This window comes from Panicum hallii, chromosome 3, assembly GCF_002211085.1.
Source record: "Panicum hallii strain FIL2 chromosome 3, PHallii_v3.1, whole genome shotgun sequence".
Lineage (NCBI taxonomy): Eukaryota > Viridiplantae > Streptophyta > Magnoliopsida > Poales > Poaceae > Panicum > Panicum hallii.
This window is the reverse complement of record NC_038044.1, coordinates 14,521,044-14,540,495: the sequence shown is the minus strand read 5'-3', so window position 1 is coordinate 14,540,495 and position 19,452 is coordinate 14,521,044. Positions and strand designations below refer to the sequence as shown.

Below are 19,452 nucleotides of genomic sequence, written 5' to 3'. Positions count from 1 at the left end.
AGGCGACAAGCACAAGATGTATATTCTAGCACCGTATAAATCGATGCAGTAAGCTTCATCACAAGAAACAACTTTCTCGCATTATAGCAACCCGGTATCTCGATTAAGAATAGACGGGAACACGCATACTGAACATAGCACAAGTTCGATACGAAGAGTCAAAATTACAAGGGGGAAGAGTACCCCCGAGTCCGGGTGCCAGACACCTATCTACGATGCCGGCCACCTCGTGCGCCACCTCTGCCTGAGGAATGCCGGCCACCGCGCTGCGGCCTTCCGCCACGGAAGGACGAGCTCCCTTGGTTAAACTGCCCAGAACTGAACTGGGGAGGTGAATGCTCAGCTCCATCTCCATGGGGTTGCGCTGGGTTTGTGAATCCTCGGGGGTCATCTGGGAGCCCAGGACGGGGTCCCTGTTCCTGCCTATTCCCGGAGACCATGTGTGGAGGCAGTTGGCCAAAGTTGCCTTGCCCCATAGGCATTTGAGGTGCTGCACCAAACAGGGAATTCCCAGCCGGGGGTCCACCACCGAATGGCAACTGATTTGCGGGCATTCCAGTCTGGGGCATGAATTGCGGGAAGGGCATGGGCATTTGGTTCGGGAAACCGCCAAAGTTCTGGTTCTGCATCTGTTGCTGGAACTGGTTTGCTCCGGCAAGCAGGTTCTGCATGATGCTGGCAGCGAGGGCAGCTCCGTCTACCCCCATGTTCGCATGGGGCGGTGGAGGAAGCCCACCAGGCCAAACCATGTTCGGCTGCTGTGGCAAGAACTGCTGTGCTGGATTGATGAAGCAGCCGCCCATCTGATTTGCAAGATGAACTGGTGATGGCATGGCAGGATTCATTGGGCCAGGTGGCAGCATGGTTGGAGAACTCATAGGAGCGTTCTGAGGCCCCAATGAGCGTGCCTTATTTTCAGCAACTGCAGGAGCCATGTCTGAGGAGTGAAAACGGGGATGTGACTGCTGACCTGGTATTGGTGCATCCCGGTTCCTTGGTGGCATGTCCTTCCGAAAGCCGCCACCTCTGGGCTGTGATCTCTTCTTATCGCCAGAATGCTTATTTGGCTCATGCTGTCTATCAGTCTGCCTTTTTGCTTGGCGAAGTGACCTTTTGTACTCGGCCTCCTTCTCATCATCGGAGAATTCAGGTTCATCTTCTTGGTCGTCATTGTCTGCGGATGCATCATAACCTTTCGCATAGAGCTCCTTCATGTTCAGGATGTGATCAGCAAACTCCGCTACAAAAGAGACGCTGGTTCCTGCACTGATCCCTGCAGGAACTTCTTCCTCAGAGTTGTACCGCACCAGATAGTACGGATTTTTTACAGGTCCAAATAACTCATCGACAATACCAAGGGGTATCCTGCTTTCTGTTATCCAGAGAATTGAGCCTTCATTCAGGGGATTGTGTTGGACTGATCCTTCAACAATCACTCTCTCCCCCATAATCTGGATAGATAGCAGACAGACAGACAGACAGACAGTCAAAATACTCATAGATAGCATAGGAGCATTTCACAAATATAGGCCTCAATTGACCATTCTATAACAACAATCTGAAACACAACTGAGACTACATTACCGAAAATGCTAACAACTACCGAACTCCAGGCACCTACATGCTTCAGATTGCGCTAAATACATTGTCATGATATGTCTCTGCACAAGTGTACAGACATGAAAAGGAAAAAAATGTATCCAACAAGATTCAGTAGATTTCATCTGAATCTCTGGGTGGCCGTGACAACAGAGGAACTCAGTGTATTCTACTCCCTCCATTTTTATTACATGTCGTATTAGGTTTGTCCTAAGTCAAACTTGGTTAACTTTTACCAAATCTATAGAAAAATATATCAACAACTATAATACTCAACCTATACACTATCAATCTATATTGCATGGTGGATTCAATGAAACAAATTTAGTATTGTAAATGTTATTATTCTTTTCTATAAATATGGTCAAAGTTGGACAAGTTTGACTTAGGATAAACTAAGTCAAACTTGGTTAACTTTTACCAAATCTATAGAAAAATATATCAACAACTATACTACTCAACCTATACACTATCAATATATATTGCATGATGGATTCAATGAAACAAATTTAGTATTGTAAATGTTATTATTCTTTTCTATAAATATGGTCAAAGTTGGACAAGTTTGACTTAGGATAAACCTAATACGACGTGTAAATAAAAACAGAGGGAGTATCTTAGTTTCTAGCTTTTTGCCTCTCAGGGTGGTCAGGGCACCTCAATGACCAGAAACAGGTCTGGTTACCAACAATTCACGCAGCTTAAATTTCATGGTTTGACGTAATGACAAATATGCAGGAGGGCCAAAAATTCCACAACTGAGTCATAAACAAAGGATTCAGTACATTATCTTTTGAAAAATCCCTAGTGCTTTTCACCTAAAAATATGAAGTGAACTAGCTTTATTTTCAACAAATGACAACCATGAGACGAAACAAGGAGATGGTTAAATGTACTCAGGGTGGAGAAACAGGTTTCTCCCCAAAACATTAGGGTATAGCTCCAGGGATAAATATAAAACACAAAAGAAGCTGCTCAGGAGGTACAGGACTTACAGCTGAGATAGTCCCTACTGGAAGAGTCTGATGATGTGGCTCCAATTGTATTTCAATCTTTGGGACTGGAGGAAGGATCTGCAAGGTATATCTATGTTAGAATACACATACAACGAAAAAAAATAAGGAAGACTGAAAAAGGCAGCTTATGTTCTTTTGTACATCCTTGTAGCAACTAAACGTACTGTTTGTGACCATTGACTTTAGCATTGTAACTACATAGCAATACAGTGGCATGTTGCCACACGGTTTGTACAATTACTACTACACAAAGGATAGGCTTAAGCTATTCAAGACTTTAACTATGTAACACAAATTTCTCTCAGCAAGAAACATAATTGTAACCCATTCACAAATGATTAACACACCACTGCAGCAAGAAAAAAATATCACTGAAAATGAATATCAATGAAGATGCAATCACACTATCACAGATAGAGCAACTCGATACCTCTGCTTCATGTTTGGATTTGCTGCGGCCCTTCGGTTCCTCATCCTCTTCATCGCTCCCAACCATCAATTCACCCTCCTCAAGGAGGGCCTCCAAGCTATTGCCACCAGCACCACCAAGTTTCATGGCTTCCAGCTCTTCCTCGTCACTGCTTGACGAGGCTTCACTCGACTCCTCATCCTTCTTGTCCCCCTGCTCTTCATCCTCGCTGCTCGAGGAAGCCTCGCTCGACTCCTCCTCCTCGCTACTCTCCGACTCTTCCTCCCTGCTTTCCTGCTCCTCCTTGCCGCCTGACACCGCGGTATTCATCTCAACATCGGCAGGGGCGGCAGCCATCTCGATAGCAACTGCTTGCTCGGAGACATCCTCTTTCACTGCCAAATCACCAATCCCCGACGCCAGAAGCTGATCCGGGGCAAGCAGCACGTCCAGTCTGCCGCCCACCATCTCAGCCTTCTCTCCGATTTCGCCGCCGCAAAAATCTCCGGCCTGGACGGGCTCCCGTTTCATACCGAACTCACAGCTATTGAGCGCCGCCGAACCATCCGAGACCTTTCCAGCGCTGTCGTCGCAGGTCGTCGTCGTCGGCGCCGGCGCGTGAGGAAGCACCGCCTCCTCGGCGGGTCCGAGGCCCTTGGCTGGGCTCCCCAGCTCGCCCGACATGGCGGGGTCGAAGTCCACGAGCCACTCCTCGACGGGGTCAAAGCCGATGCCGGTGTCCGAGTCCGAGGGCGGCGGGCGCGGGGAGGGAGAAGGGGGCTTAGGATGCCGCACCATGGGTGGGGAAGGTGGCGGCGCTGGGGTTTTGGGGACGGAGAGGGAGGCTTTGCGGTGGCGGCGCCATGGGTTTAGGGTTTTCGGTTGTGGCGGCGGGTATGGATGGATTTTGGAGGCAGGGCCATATGGAGCTAGAGGCTTTTTTCACCTGTCTTTTCCACTCCTCTTTTTCGTCTAGAATTCTAGAAGCAGAGCCTTCATTCTGTTATTCATGCAATATCTAATAAATTTTAGCTGCTACTAGGGTTTTACCGATATAGCGGTCCAGTGGATAATCATACAAATTACTTGTCTGGTTTAGAAAAGAGCTTAATACCTTTTTATCCCCATTTTAATTACGAATTGTAATTTTATCCTTATTTTTCCAACCTTTGTGATTTTGCCCCTAATTTTTGAAAACGAAGAGAGAGTTTACCCTACTCCGTGAACAGCACTTAACGGTGTGAAATGAGCCGGTAAAAGACGAGTTTACACTTACAAATTTGCCCCTACTTTTGTAAATACTTTGTGATTTTATCCTATTTTAGCATTAAATATATGGACAACATCTTATCACATATTTGAGAATAATCTTGTCAACTAAAATCAACAAGATTAAGATTGGGGAATAACAAAATAGCTGAGAAACATATGGATAGCATATGACATAACTTACATGTATAAAAGTCCAGAACACATGCATATCCACATAAGATCCATCGTAAGTGGAGCAAAAGCAACATTACAACACCAGATAACATCTACATACATGTCCATCAAAAGCAGTAACCAGTTGAGAGATTACATATCCACTAGAAAATTAAAAGAAGCTAAATCCATGCATGTATTCCTAACAATGCATCCAAGCTTCCTGATCTCCCTCCTCTTCCTCTTCTTCCACCCTTCCTCTTCTCCTTCCTCATCCAGCACCTCCTGTTCCTATTTCACTTGCACTTGCACTTGCACTTGCACCTGTGCTTCTACTTACTCTTACTCTTCCTCTTCCCCTTCCCCTTCCCCTTCCCCTTCCCATTGCACTCGCACTTCACATGAAAAGAAGAAAAATGGTTCAGTTAACAAGTTGACTAAATAAGTATGACCAAATATGCAAAGAAATGCATGACTCGCTTTGATGTTTGTGAAGATGACTCATTTTGTGAACATAAGAGCTTTTTCTTTTGACTAGCAGTGGGACTTTCTTGGCAATGCTTGGCTGTATGGTCAAGTTCACTACATTCAGAATAAAATCTATTTTTCTTACTAGTGCTTGTCTCATCATAGGACTTGATCCTAGAGTTTCTTGACCTCCCTGGTTTCCTTCTCAATTTAGACTTATTGGTTTTATAGCCTAAATCAACACGTGGCCATCTATCCTTAGATGTCATTGGATTGAAAGTGCATCCATATATCTTTTTGAGCCTATCCATAGAGAAATACTCATGGACAAAGTCATTTATTTGTATATCCCTACTAAGCTTAGCAATGAAAGCTAAAGCATGTGTGCAGAGATTTTCAGTCACTTGCCAAGCTCTACAATTGTATGTATGTTGCTCCAAGTTGACTGCATGTCTAAATCTGTTCATAGTAACTTTAGCCGTTCTAGCCCCACATATGAAGCGCCCCGACCCGAAGATCAAGGCTAAACCATGTATTAATTACCGAATAAAGTCTCCGGCATAATACATGTTACATCAAGTGGAGTCCAGAGTCATACAGAGCTTTATTCAACAAATACACGAGGGGTAATGCGACAACATAGAGCTACACAACTCAAACATAGGATAGTGACTATCATGACGGCATGGAGGACTAGCTCTTCATCCATCACAACTCCACTCGACCAGCTTGGGTGCGGACACGATCTACTCACAGTCTTCTGGAACAAAGTCGGGATCCTCTGGAGAAAAACCAGCAAGGGTTGAGTACAAAAGTACTCAGCAAGTTCCACCTCACCCTACGGGAGGGAAATGACATGCATGACACACATTAACTACAATGCATATGCAATGCAACTCATGGTACGCCCTCCTTCCCGACACAACCCACAGTAGGTAGCTCACTAGTTGTTAGGACCACACCGTAGCCTGTCCATTCCGTGGACACGGACCATTCAAATGGATTCTACACTCTGCAGAGGTCGTACACTGTACTCACAAGCTCGACTGCCCGAACGGACAACCGACATAGCCGACACCCAGCCGTGGTCACGCCCCAGCCTGGTCGCACAAACCCTCGGGCCCTGACCCCAATGGTCTATACCCGAAAACCATCCGTGCGATCGTCAGGCTAACCAGTGGGATTAGGCTAAGTCCGGCCCATAACGGAACCTGTGGTCGTACTAAAGTAAGCTAGGTGAGATGTCAAAACAACTCGGTTCTTATGGTTCACCAGGGCAGCAACCATTCCTCAACATGTCAACTCGAGCCTACCTCCACGGTAGCGCTCACCTGCCAGTCTACCACCACGGTAGCGCCGGCTCCAGCATACCCAACTGCCCTAGCCTCAGCCAAATCCCTTCATATCCTAGTCTCAACTCTGGATATGCATAACTACTCATATGCATGTATGAGCACACTCAATCACTCAAGCACCGATATATGTAATCGATCCTAAACCAGGACTACAACTAGACGTCCTCACATTGAAAGGACCTCAAGATGCCTAGAGGGGGGGTGAATAGGCTAATCTGCAACTTAAAACACTTTGAACATGGTTAGCAACACAAGTGTCCGGATACTCCGGATATATTTCCAGATACTCCGGATATAGTGTCCGGAGTTTCCGGAGATATTGTCCGGACTATCCAGGTATGAAGGAAAGTGCTACTAATCACTGATTGAGATGCTGTAAATTGAGTGCAGTAAATTTAGAGGGACTGGTGGTACCTTTGAGGTGTTTCTCACCAGTTGTTTTACTCCTGAGACTTGTATAATAGTAGATCGCCCTCAAACCCTAAAAGGTTAGTCTCGCAAGCAAATAATCACAAGTGTAAGCTAGAATTGCAAGAGTGACACAGAATTTGTTTCCCGAAGTTGAGGAAGAATTCAAGAGACGGTGCTCAAGAACTCCTATGCTCCTCTCCCAAGGGTGAGACCAACGCTCAAACCCTAGGGTCACTTGCTATGAATTCCTCGGAGAGGAATGAAGATTACAAACCAGCTGTGATGCTCACAAATCAATCACGCAATCACAAGCGACGCCTAGCCGTCTAGGAGCTTGGTGCTCCAAGAGTAATAAACTAGAATCCACGGGCGAGACTTGGATTGATGTGCTCAAGAGATGAAATCAAGGCTTACTTGCACAATGTTAGCTCTTGCAACAATCTCACTTCAAACCCCAAAGGAAATCACTCAAGAATGGAACAAATGGGGAGTGAGAGGGCTCTCTATGAGTTTTCTGCAGTTCTGGTCGAAAAAGAGCAAGAGAGGGAGTGAGAGGGGGTATGGGGGGGTATTTATACCCCCTCTCCCAGAAACTAGCCGTTGGGAGAGCGGTACCCGGAAACTCCGGGTATATGTCCGGGTCCGGAGTATCCCGGACCAAACTTGTTTTGCTGATCGGTAACAGTAACCCGGATACTCCAGGAATACGTCCGGATACTCCGGACATTCTGTCCGGACATTCCGGACGTGTCCCGGACATTCCGGGTTGGACACTGAATTTCACATTTAAGTCCCTTTTGAGTGTTGAGATGGTTTCTTATGATTTTTGTGGGTTCTCTTGAGCACACCTACCATGTCTACACTAGTGGATCACAGTTCTCCTTGATAGTACGGCGTTCCTACACTCAATTTTAAAAATAAAATCTAGTCTTCAAGAATACTTGAGGACGCCGCTTTTCATATCCTTTTTGAGGGTTCACGCTTCTCTAAAAGCTTTTCTTAGTCACCATTACCACCTGCACACATGCTTAATAACACGATTAAATATACATGTGCTTTGTCATTTATCACCAAAACCCACTTAGGGGCCTAGATATCTTTCAATCTCCCCCTTTTTGGTGATTGATGACAACCCACATGTATCTCATTTGATAACCATAAAAATATAATCTTAAGCATGTAAAGAGCTCCCCCTTAATGAATGCCATGAATTTGAATTTCAAATTGACTTCTCTAAAGTCAAGATTGGCATATTAGAAAAAGATATGGAAACTCTTTATACATTCTACAGTGGGGTGAGCATATGTGTGCTGAAAAGTGTGTGATGCAAATGTCATGTCATATAATCAAGAAACACTAGGCAACCCGGAGACTCCGGGTTTATATCCGGAGATTCCGGACCATGTGTCCGAAGTATCCGGAACAGTTTCCGGAGTATCCGGACCATCAGGTCAAAACACAGAGAAAAAACATTGCATCATAATCAAATTAAGATCACACTATCAGCTCATCCTTAAAAAACAAACTGCAAACTAGTGAACCACAGAGTAGCACACATTACAAAGTTCCTCACACCACATAGTTCTTACATGAGAATTGTTCAAAAGAAACGCATAAAGTTGATACATAGCCCAAATGAGTACATAAATGACATTTTCACTCCCCCTTTGTCATCAAGTGCCAAAAAGGAAATGAAAAATGGCAAGAAGGTCTTCTACTCATCATCATCTTGGGCATCCTCATCGGAGGTGTCCTCATCCTCATCCGAATCGGGGATTTCGCGGTAGTTTGGAGGTGCTTCTTCCTCGGTCTCTTCCTCTTCATCAAATATCTCTTGGCCACGAGGAGGAGAGCGATGGGATCGTGTAGGGGCACGTGTGCGCTGACGTGGGCGAGGAAGAGGAGCATGAGCAGCAGCAGTGGCGGCCTCATCCGCAGCATCCCATTCGGCAAATGGGTCATCAAACTCGGGCAACTCATGGTATGGATCCGCCGGAAGCCCCAAGTGACTCTTAATCTCAATAATGTCACGGCGGTTTTCATTTATCTCTTGAGTTGCAGTCTTGCACATGCAGAAAATGCTCTTAAGAGCCCTCTGGATAAAAGAATCATGATGACCACGGCGAGATGAAGACGGACCCGAATAAGATGGAGCTGGGTCAAACCTTGGGTTCCTTGTGGCACCGGCATGAAGAGGAGGGGCGTGCGGGGCATCACCGGATCGAGGACGAAGGTGTAGAGCAGCATGCTTGCAATCCTTGGGAAAGGTAACCTTGGTAACCCTCTCAATCATATACATGATGTAAGGAGCAGATGGTAGAAACTTTTGTGGATCATTCATCGTCCTCCTTAACTCATTCCAAATGAAATCCATAATGGAGAAGGGTCGCCCACCGGGCATGACACGGGCAAGGAGATTGCAAGCAAAGTACCTAAGAGCAGTGGCATCACCATCCTTAGCATCAATGGTGGCACGAAAGAATTGGTTCATGGTGTAGTAGATTGGTTGGAGAGTGCTTGCATTGCCGGCTTCCGCTAGAATAGGGTTGTAGAAAAGAGCCGGTAATTGACTTGGCTTTAACTGATGTTCCACATGAATAGGATCCCTCTTCTCATCCTCTGAGCCAAGTCCAAGGAGTCTAGAGAATGTCATGTAGTCAACTCCATATTTCACTCCCTCGGTGGTCCAAAAGAAACCAATTTGCCTTGCATCATAAAATAGAGAGGAGTGAAATTGAGCAAGAATCTCCTCATTCCAATCATACCGAAATCCCATGATGTCATAAAGACCAAATTCCTTACACTTTGCAATAGCTTGATTGAAGAATGGGTCATTCATCCTCTCAAAATACTCCCAATCAACATACTTGCAAGGAACAATGGGAGCTTTGCCCTTGCGCATGACAACGGAGGAGTAGAAATCTTGATGCAACTGACACCAAAATCTCCTTTCCAAATTTTCAGCCTTCTCATACTTGTATACATCCTCCTTACGCGCATCGGTGAGAGCTACTATCTGCTTGAAGTAGTTCCGTCCCATGGAAACAGCAAACTCAGTGAGAATTTGAGGACGGTGAAGCTTTGGGCACCGAGGATATTGGCGTTGATCTTGTGGATATTCAACTTGAAGACGAGGAGGAGTGCGAGGGCAGATATCCCAAGCAATTCCCCGTCTTGATGGATTTGCCCGAGAAGGAGGAGGCGCTGCCATGCTTGGCATCATGTATGGAGCTTGACGAGGTGGACGGGCTTGTGAGCTGCTTCCTGCAGGCTCTTTGCCCGGACGGTGACGAGAACGAAGTTCTCTTGGAGGAGGGCTAGGAGGTGAAACTTCCTCCTCTTGGATTTGAGGATCATGACAGCGTTTTTGCCGTCTCTGACCGGAAGAAGCAGGTGCACGCTCACGTCCCATAGCCTGGACATAGGATATATCGATTAGGAGCAAGCTAGAGGCAATAGGAATGAGACACGTAGGCTGAAACTCTAAGAATCCGGAGAGTCCGGATATATGTCCGGATACTCCGGACAGTCCGGAGTATCCGGACAGAACATCCGGAGTCTCCGGGCATCGACATGTAAACCCTACTTTCATGAAATCTAGAGATTTGCCCATGGGATTTGAAAGAAATTTGGGGCATAAGCTGCTGCACTTGAGAGAAGATAATGCCCCAAAGGATGTCTAGTTTTGACCACTACATTGAGAGATCGGGCGATTTGAAGTTTGAATACCTTAATGAAGAGGAAAACACGGGAAACTCCAAATCCAAAGCGTTCTCCGGAGATTCCGGACAAGAGAGAGCACTCCCTTCAACGATTCGCAAACCTTACGGGAAAAAGTGGTGGAAATCGCCCCTTGGGCGAGTGGGAGGCAGTGGAGAGGAGGAGAGGCGCGGTGCAGGTGAAAAATAAGAGATAGAACCGTTTTGACCGACCCCCCCGCGGTATATATAAGATGGTTTTACCATTCGGAGTATCCGGACTTTGTCCGGAGTATCCGGCCTCCCCTAAAACTGTGAAGGATTCCAATGAGAATAGGATTGAATTTTGATATGAGAGATCTAGTGATGTGAGAGACTTACTTAACTTGAGACTAGCCAGCAATCAACAATGGGAACAATAGTCTCAAGCAAGCAAGAAAAGATTCAAATTATTTTGAAAGTCACACTCCTAGCAATTCTAGTAGATTTTTTCAAAAATAATTTCTCTACAGCACACAAATATTTAGCTCACTCCTCAAGGTACAAAACCTTTGCTCATCAAGTGGTTTAGTGAAGATATCGGCTAGTTGTTTATCGGTGCTCACGTGACTTAAAACGATATCTCCTTTGGTTTCATGATCTCTCAAGAAATGGTGCCTTATGTCAATATGTTTGGTTCTTGAGTGGTTAACGGGATTGTTAGCTAGCTTGATTGCACTCTCATTGTCACACAAGAGTGGAATCTTGCTAAACTTACAACCAAAGTCGCTCAAGGTGGATTTCTTCCAAAGTAATTGTGCACAACAAGCACCTGCAGCAACATATTCGGCTTCGGCAGTGGATAAGGCAACGGAATTTTGTTTCTTGGAACTCCAAGACACAAGGGACCGGCCAAGGAATTGACAAGTCCCCGATGTACTCTTCCTATCTACTTTGCAACCGGCATAATCCGAATCGGAGTAGCCAAGTAGATTGAAAGTGGAGCCCTTGGGATACCACAAGCCAAGGTACGGAGTGAAAACTAAATATCTTAGAATTCTCTTAACAGCCATAAGATGACATTCCTTAGAATTAGCTTGAAACCTTGCACACATGCACACACTAAGCATGATATCGGGCCTACATGCGCAAAGGTAAAGAAGGGATCCAATCATGGAGCGATATACCTTTTGATCTACGGCGTTGCCATCTTTATTTAGATCGAGATGTCCATTAGTCGGCATGGGTGTCTTGATGGGCTTGGCATTCTCCATGTCAAACTTTTTCGACATATCTTTGGTATACTTGGTTTGACAAATAAATGTTCCTTCCTTGAGTTGCTTGATTTGAAAGCCAAGAAAGAATGTCAACTCTCCCATCATGGACATCTCGAATCTCTTCGTCATGATCCTACTAAAATCCTCGCACCAAGATTGATTAGTAGAACCAAATATAATGTCATCGACATATATTTGGCACACAAAAATTTCTTTGTCAACTTTGCGAGTGAAAAGAGTAGGATCAGCTTTGCCTATCTCAAAGCCTTTCCTTAAGAGAAAATCCTTAAGGCATTCATACCATGCTCTAGGAGATTGCTTAAGCCCATAGAGCGCCTTATGTAGCTTGTAGACGTGATTAGGTAGCTTAGGATCTTCAAAACCCGGTGGTTGCTCAACATATACCAATTCGGAGATTGGTCCATTAAGAAACGCACTCTTCACATCCATTTGGTATAGCTTGAAATCATGGTGAGTTGCAAAGGCAAGCAAGATACGAATTGACTCAAGCCTAGCTACGGGTGCATAAGTCTCACCAAAATCCAAACCTTCAATTTGTGTGAAGCCTTGAGCAACCAACCTTGCCTTGTTTCTTGTTACCACGCCATGTTCGTCTTGTTTGTTTCGAAAGACCCACTTTGTTCCAATGACGTTTTGCTTGGGTCTTTCTACCAAGGACCAGACTTCATTCCGTGTGAAGTTGTTTAATTCTTCTTGCATGGCCATCACCCAATCCGGATCAACCAAGGCTTCTTCAACCTTAAGTGGTTCCAAAGAAGAAACAAACGAGTAATGCTCACAAAAGGTTGCTAAATGAGAACGAGTAGTTACCCCTTTGTTTATGCTTCCAAGGATGTTATCTACGGGATGATCCTTTTGGATAATTTGATGAATTCTTGGATGAGGAATTTGAGCTTCATGTTGTATAGGCTCGACTTCTTGTTCAGCCTGAGGTTGATCTTGATGTGGAGATGACGGTTCATTTTCTGTAACCCGGATACTCCGGCCCTGTGTCCGGATACTCCGGACAGGGGATCCGGAGTCTCCGGACATACTACCGGAGTTTTCGGGTTGCGCCGCGGAAGTCGATGTAGATGACCCTTTGAACATTAACACATCATCGACATCTTGATCCTCGTGTTCTTGTGGCTTTATTTCACCAGTGGCTAGCTTCTTGATTGCCTTGCTTGGTGATTCTTCCATGCCTACAACATCATCAACTTGCTCTTCTTGAGAGCCATTAGATTCATCAAATGTCACGTCACACGCAACTTCAACACAACCGGAGGTTTTGTTGAAGACACGATATCCATGAGCATTTGAGGCATAACCAAGAAGAAAACCTTCATCAACTTTAGATGCAAATTTAGAGTTCTTGGGCTTCTTATTAAGAATGAAGCACTTACTTCCAAAAACTCTAAAATATGACACGTTAGGCTTTTTACCAAGTAGAAGCTCATAGGCCGTCTTGTTCAAGATCTTGTGAAGATAAAAGCGATTGATAGCGTGGCATGCCGTGTTGATTGCTTCCGCCCAAAATTGATCCGAGACCTTATATTCATCAAGCATTGTTCTTGCGGCTTCAATGAGAGTTCTATTTTTCCTTTCAACAATTTCATTTTGTTGTGGAGTATATGGAACGGAGAACTCATGCCCAATGCCCTCTTCTTCTAAGAATTCTTTAATGTTGGTGTTCTTGAATTCGGTGCCATTGTCACTTCTCACTTTCTTGATCTTGATCTCGAATTCATTTTGAGCTCTTTTTGCAAATTTCTTGAATGTCTCTTGCACTACACTTTTGTCATGCAAAAAGAATACCCAAGTGAAACGAGAATAATCATCAACAATGACAAGTCCGTATTTGTTACCACCAATGCTTATATAAGCCACCGGGCCAAAAAGATCCATTTGTAGTAGTTCAAATAGCTTAACGGTGGTGATGATGCTCTTTGACGGATGAGGAACACCAACTTGCTTCCCGGCTTGACAAGCACTACAAATATGATCTTTCTCAAAAGAAACATTTGTTAGTCCTAGAATGTGATCCCCCTTTAGGAGCTTGTTGAGATTTCTCATCTCAACATGAGCTAGTCGGCGATGCCATAACCAACCCAAGCTAGACTTTGCCACCAAGCATGTATCAAGTTGAGCCTTTTTTGTGAAAAATTTACTAGATAAAGCTTTCCCTTGAGTACACCCTTGAAGGCAACGGAGCCATCGCTTCTCCTAATGACAGTCAGACCTTCGTTAGTAAATAAACAATTGAAACCCGATGCACAAAGTTGTGATATGGATAACAAATTATACCCAAGAGATTCGACTAAGAGAACTTTTGAAAGAGAGAATTTTGAGTTTAGATCAATGTTACCGGTACCAAGCACTTTTCCCTTTTGATTTCCGGCAAAAGTAATGTAATGATCATCATTTGATTCTTTCAAACTCTCAAATATGCTTCCTTCTCCGATCATATGATTTGTGCATCCGCTATCAATCACCCATGTTGATCCACCGGAAAAGTATTCCTACAAAACAAGATTATTCCTTTCTTTTAGGTACCCAACAATACTTGGGTCCTTGAGTGTTAGTCAAAAGCACTTTGGGTACCCACACATGGCTTTTCACCTTAGTGTTCCATGAGCGGTGACCCACAAATCTAGCAACCACTTTATCATGGTGGTTCCTAGTTAAAACATAATCCGCATAAAATGACATTTGAGATAATATTTTTGGTGTCTTGGGTGTTTGGAATTTGTCTTGCTTCAAAGAGGATGCAACAATTTTGGCACCTTCATCACATGTTATGCCTCTCTTGACAAACTTGATTTGACTTAACACTTGCTTCTCACTACTTCTCCTATGGATGGGAGTTGTCATGTTCACTAGGCCTCCTCTTGCCCCTAAGGCGGCCTTCTTGTTATTCTTGACATAAGAAATGGTTTGAGAAGTGCCATCTTCATTCTTTCCTAGTCCCTTACCTTTATCAAAACCATATTTGCTTAAGTATCTTGAACCAAAACCCTTGGTATGCTTCTCAAACTCATCTACCCTTGGTGAGGGATTTGTCTTGAGTACTTCCTTGTGAGATGTTGCCTCTTCTTGCACCAATTGGGTGAGTCTACTAATCTCTTTCCTCATGGCTTGCACTTCGGCATGGTTAGTCACACAAGTTTGAATATCAACATTAAGGCATCGTGCACAACCATTACTAGTTGAAGGACTAGATGATTTTGATGCCTTACAAGTGTTAGAGGAATTTGCTAAGAGAGTGCTAACTTTAACTTCAAGTGCCGTGTTCATGACTTGCAAGCTTGTTAAGCTTTCTTGAAGTTTATCATTGTCTCTCTTTAAGTTAGCATGAGTGTCTTCAACTAAAAGAAGTTCTTTAGTTAAGTCATCCACTTTCCTCTTTTCACTAGTAAATGACTCTTTTACCTCAAGAAGCATGTTATCCTTGGCTTTTAGAGATTCTCCAAGCCTCTTGTTTTCCTTCCTTTCATTGGTAAGGTGCTTTTCAAGAGTTTCGGATTTTTCTCTCTCAAACCTAAACAATTCCTCTTGTGATTCAAGAGTCTCATCTAGATCGTCTAGTTTCATTATTAATTTCATTATTCTAGTTGTCGCACTCTTGCCATATTGTTTAATAAGACTAGCAACTTCATCATCATCCTCTATTTCATCATCCGATGAGTTTGGAGATATTACCTTTGAGTTCCTTGCCATCAAGCACATAATTGGATCTTGATCTTCATCATCGGTGAGATCTTCAAACAAGCTTCGTTGATGTGAGGATAAAGTCTTGAATGCCATGGTTGCAATATCTTCATTGTCGGAGTTGCTTTCTTCATTTGAATCCCATTCTTGACCAAGATGAGCTTCACCAACATGCTTTTTATATCTTGGCTTATCCCTCTTGGATGAACTCTCCTTGGCATTCTTGTTCTTCTTCTTTTCTTCCGGACAATCCGCAATGAAATGCCCGATTTTCTTGCAACCAAAGCATGGCTTGCTTGATCTTCTTCTTGATTCATTCTTGTTCTTGCCAAAGTTTTGAAAGTTACCCTTCCTTAGAACTCTTCTAAAGTTCTTGATGAAAAAGGCCATTTTCTCATCATCAAGCTCATCATCTTCACTATCACTAGAGTCATCAATCTTTGAGGGTTGGGTTGCTTTTTCCTTGCCTTTCAACTTAGCTTGAAGAGCTAACCCATTATTCTTTGCAGCTTGCTCTTGTAGATCGGCCAAATCTTTCACACATGGATGCAACCGCTCACGTAGGGGTCGATGAAACTTGCCTTCGCTTACGTACGCGTCGTCGGCGGCGGCTTCCTGCTCGCGGTATGGGTCTTCTGGCTCCTTGGCAGGCTCCTCCTCGGTCACTCCGTGATCTACGGGCGGAAACGGCACAACCGGCAAACAAACACAAGCAAGCTATAAAACAAGCTCAAATGGAAATGACAATAGGAATTGATATGAAGGAGATATTGGGTTTATAGTTTTGGTTGGTATTTAAATAGAATGATTTGGGTTAGATGCTCACGGCCTGGTGGATGTTTTGGACCTTTATTAGTATTGCGGAGTTAATGGTCCGGGCTGCCTGCCATCTCACCTTGGCGTGCAACAGCTCGAGGAATAGGGTCAACTGTTGGGGCTTCGTCTCGTGAGTGAGCTGGGCTCGTGGGGAGTGGTTAGCGGAGTGAAGCGGCTCGGTGTGCTTGGGCTGGTGATGGAGTTCGTCACAGCCTCGCTCCTTTTATAGGCGAGGGGAGTAGCAGCGGCGTCGCACGGGGACGGGCGACGGCGTGGGCTGTGGCAGCTCACCGTCAACTCAAACAGTGACGGTGCTGAAAGCGCGAGCGTCGAGGCGGCAAAGCTAGCGAGGACGCTGCGGTGGCGTGGGCGAGGTGGGGACGTGGAGGTGGGCGGCACGGCGCGGTGCCGGCGGCAGTGCGCGGTCCCGTCATGGGGCCGGCGTGTCGCACGTGCGCGGGCGAGAGTGAGCGTGCGCGGCGGAAAAATATCTCGGCCGGCACTGTGCTTGACGGTTTATTCCAAGGTCAATGGTGTGAGTACTTTGTGGTTTCCAGGGGATGATGAAGTTATTGCGAAGGAAGTAGGCGCTGTTATGATTATCTTAGAATTAGGGCGTGGTGCGGTGACTTGAGAGGCTTCTGGTTACTTAGTGTACCGGGTCCTTTTGAATCACAACTTATATACTAAGTACTTAAGTTTAACTAGGAGACTAACGCTTATAAAAACACTTACCTTATTGGAGCGGCAAAGTCCCGAAGGAACACGCGCCTTTAAGTGGCTAGTCCAGCACTAACCCTCCTAGCCCTACCACAACCTATCTACCTTGCTCATGGGTGGATGTCATGGCAAGGAGGGGGGGCTCTATTTATAGGTCAAGGGAAGCCATGGTATTAGGATAAGTGTCCTCCTTCTAGAGAATTCCAAAATATCTTAACATTTTCAAAATTTTATTTATTACTATTTCTAGAGTCTTCCATGGAAAATATCTCCCCCCTTGCTTAGTGGAGAAGGATCCTTGAGGATATTTTATTCTTGCTTAGGGGCTAAGGATCTAGAGAGTTGCCTTGGAAATATCTCACTATTGCTTAGTGGCTAAGGATCTTAGAGAGTTGCCTTGCATCTTCTTCAAAGTGATGAAAATTGGGATGTTACAACATATTAGTACCTCGTGGTCCTTGATAGTCTTAGCTTTAGCATTTAGAGATCCTATGATAGCTAGGATGATTGTTCCTGTCATATTACTAGCAACCTTGGCTCTCAAAATAAATTTTTCAATAATCATTGTATTATATTGTCATGCATATCCACAATTTGATAATCCTTTATTTTTTGACACCCAAGTATTGAAAAATAGCATAAAAATGTACTTCATACTTGCTGCAAATTGACACAAAATGTTGAATTTACCTTGCAGCTGAGGTACTTCTTGCTTGTAGATGCAAAAAACTTCCAATTGCAACCTTGATCGGCTCTCTTGCATATGGCTTTAAATCTAATCTTATCCTTTTATCACAATCTGGAAAGCATGATCATGCAGAATTGTATGACGGATAATTGCAGACTTGCACTGATCCACATTTGGGAACACAACATCTGCATCAATACATGGATCATCAACATCATTTGAAAAGAGGAGGATCATATTCATCATCATCATCATCAACTATTTCACCGTCAGGGTCAAATTTAGGTCAGAGCAATCATCACTAAAGTCAGATGATGCAGCCAAATCACTGTCATAGCTGCTATCACTCGGTGCCACAAGAAAATCAGTGTAGAATACATGCTCTCCTCATCAACTCCTACACATTCATCATCATGTGTACCTTTGCCTTTGGGTTTGGTGGCTTTTTTTTCTTGGTGGTAGATGTCACTCTCTCATTTATGGCTGCCTCATTAGTTTTGTGTCTCATTATTGCCTCTCTTATTGGCACATACTCTATTCCTAAGAGAAGGGTCACACCTACGTTTCGTTGGTGAAAATTGCAATGCTCCTGCAAATTTATTTATTTGGGCATTGATTTGGTCCACTCACTCGTTAAGATTGAGTTCAAACCACTCAAGCATATCCTCATCTGATTTTATCTCAATAAAATCGGTGTCCAACTCATGCTAAAAAGTTATGTACTGCTTTGAGCCCCACATGTAATGTTCGGCAATGAAATCAACTAATTGCAGCACACCACAGCCATGTATGTCAACACTTTGAGTTGGCAATGTCTTGCCCTGCATCCATAACTTTGGTCCCTCATCAGGCAAACTGAAAAATGACCGTACTCTAATAACAAGATTCATTTGGCTATGATTTGGCCTACAAACCACAACAGCGAACATACATGTAGCTAAATCGCCCTAAAGATCAAAGTTAATTCATCCTGCAAATCGATTTGAACGAAAATCTTGCATCCAGTACCACGGGAATGAAAATCGATTTGGCTATGATTTTGCCGAGAGTTTTCCTCGATGTTGGAGAAATCCATGACAAGCCGGATGAACGGACCGTCCCTTGCGTCTGCCCCACCTCAGCGGCCTCCACCACTCCCTGGCCGGGTGTTGATGGCTCTTAAGTACTATTTTTAGACCGTCAACTCCTGCATAAACACCGGAAAGACTAGCATCAACTTAGTGGTAGGGGTTTATTACTAACCATTTCCAGAAGTGTTGGCGAATATTTGTATGCAGCTCAATTAGAAGATAAAACACACCCCAAGAGCAAAGAAACACACCCGTCAATCCAAGGCAAAAGGCGTCGACCAATCAGAGTGCACCGTTCAACCACACATAGATCAATGGGGCCACTAGAGCAAGCAACAGCCTTAGAATAGCGCCAAGCCCTGCACAGGAGTCACCAGGGCCCACCTGTCAGCCTCTCAGAGGAAGCTTAGGTCGGTTGGTGGCTTGGCTGGTTCGGCCGAACTAGGACCAAGGCCACCAACTTACCTCTTGTACGTGGCAGCTCCTCCTTCCTCCTCAACGTCAGTTCCAGGTGAATCCCCTTGTTTGCCAGCTGAGACACTACTGATACACCCCTATAAATATGAGGGGAGGGGCACCATTTGGACACAACACCATCCAAGAGAGCCCTGAGCCTCATTCCAAAGGTAAAGCCTTGCCTAGCTTGTGTTTAGAGTAGGGAGAGAGTGAGGGGGGTAGTTCAGAGAGGCGCCGGGCCTGTCGGCGCTCTTCTCCAACTTGTACCTCTGCAGATGCTGCTACATTCTTTAGAGTTAAGTAAGCATTCGTGATTCCTTCTTATAGTGTTATACTTGGTTGCATCAATAGCCT

At 44.5% G+C, this 19,452-nt stretch overlaps 1 protein-coding gene across 1 annotated transcript; it reads right to left on the bottom strand.

Moving 5' to 3' along the window:
• Nucleotides 1-54: 54 nt before the first annotated feature.
• Nucleotides 55-3,957, bottom strand: LOC112887060 (H/ACA ribonucleoprotein complex non-core subunit NAF1). The gene is made up of 3 exons (XM_025953141.1): nt 3,046-3,957; nt 2,595-2,672; nt 55-1,451 (listed from the first exon to the last, which is right to left on the bottom strand). The coding sequence occupies exons 1-3, from the start codon at nt 3,820-3,822 to the stop codon at nt 207-209; spliced, it is 2,100 nt and encodes a 699-aa protein (XP_025808926.1). The 5' UTR covers nt 3,823-3,957; the 3' UTR covers nt 55-206.
• Between the last annotated feature and the right edge of the window lie 15,495 nt (nt 3,958-19,452).

Coding starts and splice junctions, on each gene's coding strand:
- LOC112887060 (XM_025953141.1), bottom strand. CDS start 3,822: ATGGTGCGGCATCCTAAGCCCCCTTCTCCCTCCCCGCGCCCGCCGCCC. Junction 2,673..3,045: donor AATCCAAACATGAAGCAGAG/GTATCGAGTTGC, acceptor TATACCTTGCAG/ATCCTTCCTCCAGTCCCAAA. Junction 1,452..2,594: donor CAGTAGGGACTATCTCAGCT/GTAAGTCCTGTA, acceptor CTATCTATCCAG/ATTATGGGGGAGAGAGTGAT.